A 2,440-nucleotide genomic window follows, 5' to 3' on the forward strand; every position below is an offset into this window, starting at 1 on the left:
ANGNCATGAACAAAGATCCCTGTGACATGAATAAGTTTAAAGAAAAATGCTATGCCTTGATATACATATGCAAACATCTCCATAAACCTTTTAGCAGCATTGCGCCAGCCAAGTCCCACCTTACAAGTCCCACCTTTTGCCATAAGGCGGTTTTCTCCTATCTCAGTAAACAGAGCATACAATGGGTTTTACACCGAGATGTTCCATTGCCCAGGGATGGGGAGGAGACAAACGCTTTTCTCTTACTTTACATTAAGAGAATGGTGATGACTTTTAACCAGCAAGCTGCCTTCAGGCACTTGTTTTAACAAACCACATCCTGCACAGTCCAAAATCCTTTAAACCTTGAGTCACCACAGCACACGTCTCTTGCAAGGACAAAGTTGGGGGTGGGGTCACAGATTAACAGCATCTGAAATACAGAACAAAATGGAGTCTCTTATGTCTGCTTCCTTCTATATAGACACAGTAACAGGCTGATCTCTTTCTTTTCTCCACACCCCGAAAAGGAAAGACAAGTATTTTAAGTTTCCTTCAACATACTTTTGAGTACATAAAGTCTAGAAAGTTTGTTTGGAGTGTGCCAGAGGGGAAGGGGCTGGTGTGAAGGCTCCCTCTGGAAGGCGCAGGGATGGGTGGCTGGAACCGAAGTAATAGAATAAACCTCCCAAATGTGCTTGGACCTCATTCACTGAATATTTTTCCAGACACAGGAAAACAGCCTTGCAGCTGAGGACTGGTGTGAAGGTGCTGATGACTGGGGAAGTGACACTGAGGAGGCGCCTTCACCACAGCTTACCTTGGATTTTGGGAATGATGCCAGCAGTGCCAAAGATGTAGACTGGACTGCTCGGCTCCAAGACCTCCGCCTGCAGGATGCTGTCCTGGGTGCTGCCCATCCTGTGCCTCCTGGGGAGCAGACCGCCTTGTCTCCTGGGCTGCCGCTATTCCTGCCCTACTACATCTGTGTTGCAGACGAGGATGAATACATGGACTTTGTCAACCTGGATCATGCCCACAGCCTTCTGAGGGACTATCAGCAGAGAGAAGGCATTGCCATGGATCAGTTGCTTTCCCAAAGGTGAGGATGTGTGCTCCTGAGGTTGAGAGGTGACTGGATTGGGAAGCAGCCACAGGAGTTACCCTTCAGTTTCACCACAGGACCTGGGGAAACTGTCAGGCAGAACTTGTATGTAGGACCTTTTCACTTTACTTCCTTATTAGCCAACTTGAGTTAGCTTGAAAACCCTGCTCTATTTATAATTCCTGTTAAGAAAGTGAACAAAGATGAACAAACAGAAGTTAGAGATGGCAAGTATTTATAGAAGATGCATTCACTGACTCTAACTTTCTTTTATATTTCTAATATGTCTTTATAGCAGAGACAGGCAAGTTAGAAAACTGCCATTTGATCTGGGATAATAAGATTGGGGTGAAAAAATGGAAAAAGGAAAAGAAAAATGCCGTTTGTTTATTGACTCTTGGCTATGGCTCCAGAACTGGCCCAGGACCTCGGAGATGCTTTCAGATCCTCAATTCTGTAAAGTGAGAGTGATAGTGATATCTCTGTTCTCTGTTTCATCACATGATTTTGAGAGTCAAACGAGAGAGTAGATCTTGAAAGGCTTTATAAACCAAAGCTCTCTAAAGAAGTAAGAATGATCATTTTTGCTTATTGATTGATTGAGACAGACAGGGTCTCACTCTGTCACCCACGCTGGAGTTAATTGCTGTGATCACAGCTCACGTAGCCTTGAACTCCTGGGCTCAGGCAATCTATCTTAGCTTCCCAAGTAGCTGGGAGTACGGGTGCACGCCACCATGTCTGACCAATTAAAAATTTTTTTTTTTTGGAGTTTCACTGTTGTTGCCCAGGCTAGAGTACAATGGCACGGTCTTGGCTCACTGCAACCTCCACCTCCTGAGTTCAAGTGATTCTCCTGCCTCAGCCTCCCAAGTAGCTGGGATCACAGGCACCTGCAACCATGCCCGGCTAATTTTTTGTATTTTTATCAGAAATAGGGTTTCAAGATGTTGGCCAGGCTGGTTTCGAACTCAGGTGATCCGCTCACCTTGGCCTCCCAAAGTGCTGGGATTACAGGCATGACTGTTTTTTTTTTTTTTTTTTTTTTGATATGGAATCTCACTCTGTCACCAGGCTGGAGTGCAGTGTCGCAATCATGGATTACTGCAACCTCCACTTCCCGGGTTCAAGCGATTTCCTCTGCCTCAGCCTCCTGAGTAGCTGGGACTACAGGCGTGCGCCACCACACCCAGCCAATTTTTTGTGTTTTTTACTAGAGATGGGGTTCCACCATGTTGGCCAGGATGGTCTCGATCTCCTGACCTTGTTATCTGCCTGCCTTGGCCTCCCAAAGTGCTGGGATTACAGGCGTTAGCCACCGCACCTGGCCTGATAATTTTTTTTTTTTTTTTTTTT

At 45.7% G+C, this 2,440-nt stretch overlaps 1 protein-coding gene across 1 annotated transcript in view; it reads left to right on the plus strand.

Moving 5' to 3' along the window:
* PDCD2L (programmed cell death 2 like) overlaps nucleotides 1-2,440 on the plus strand; it is a 21,816-nt gene that overhangs the window by 5,335 nt on the left and 14,041 nt on the right. The window contains exon 4 of the mRNA XM_017847870.1: nucleotides 708-1,081. Coding sequence (XP_017703359.1) covers nucleotides 708-1,081 — 374 coding nt within the window. The remainder of the gene's footprint in view (nucleotides 1-707; nucleotides 1,082-2,440) is intronic.

This window comes from Rhinopithecus bieti, unplaced genomic scaffold, assembly GCF_001698545.2.
Source record: "Rhinopithecus bieti isolate Rb0 unplaced genomic scaffold, ASM169854v2 scaffold_30337, whole genome shotgun sequence".
In the NCBI taxonomy this organism is placed as follows: domain Eukaryota; kingdom Metazoa; phylum Chordata; class Mammalia; order Primates; family Cercopithecidae; genus Rhinopithecus; species Rhinopithecus bieti.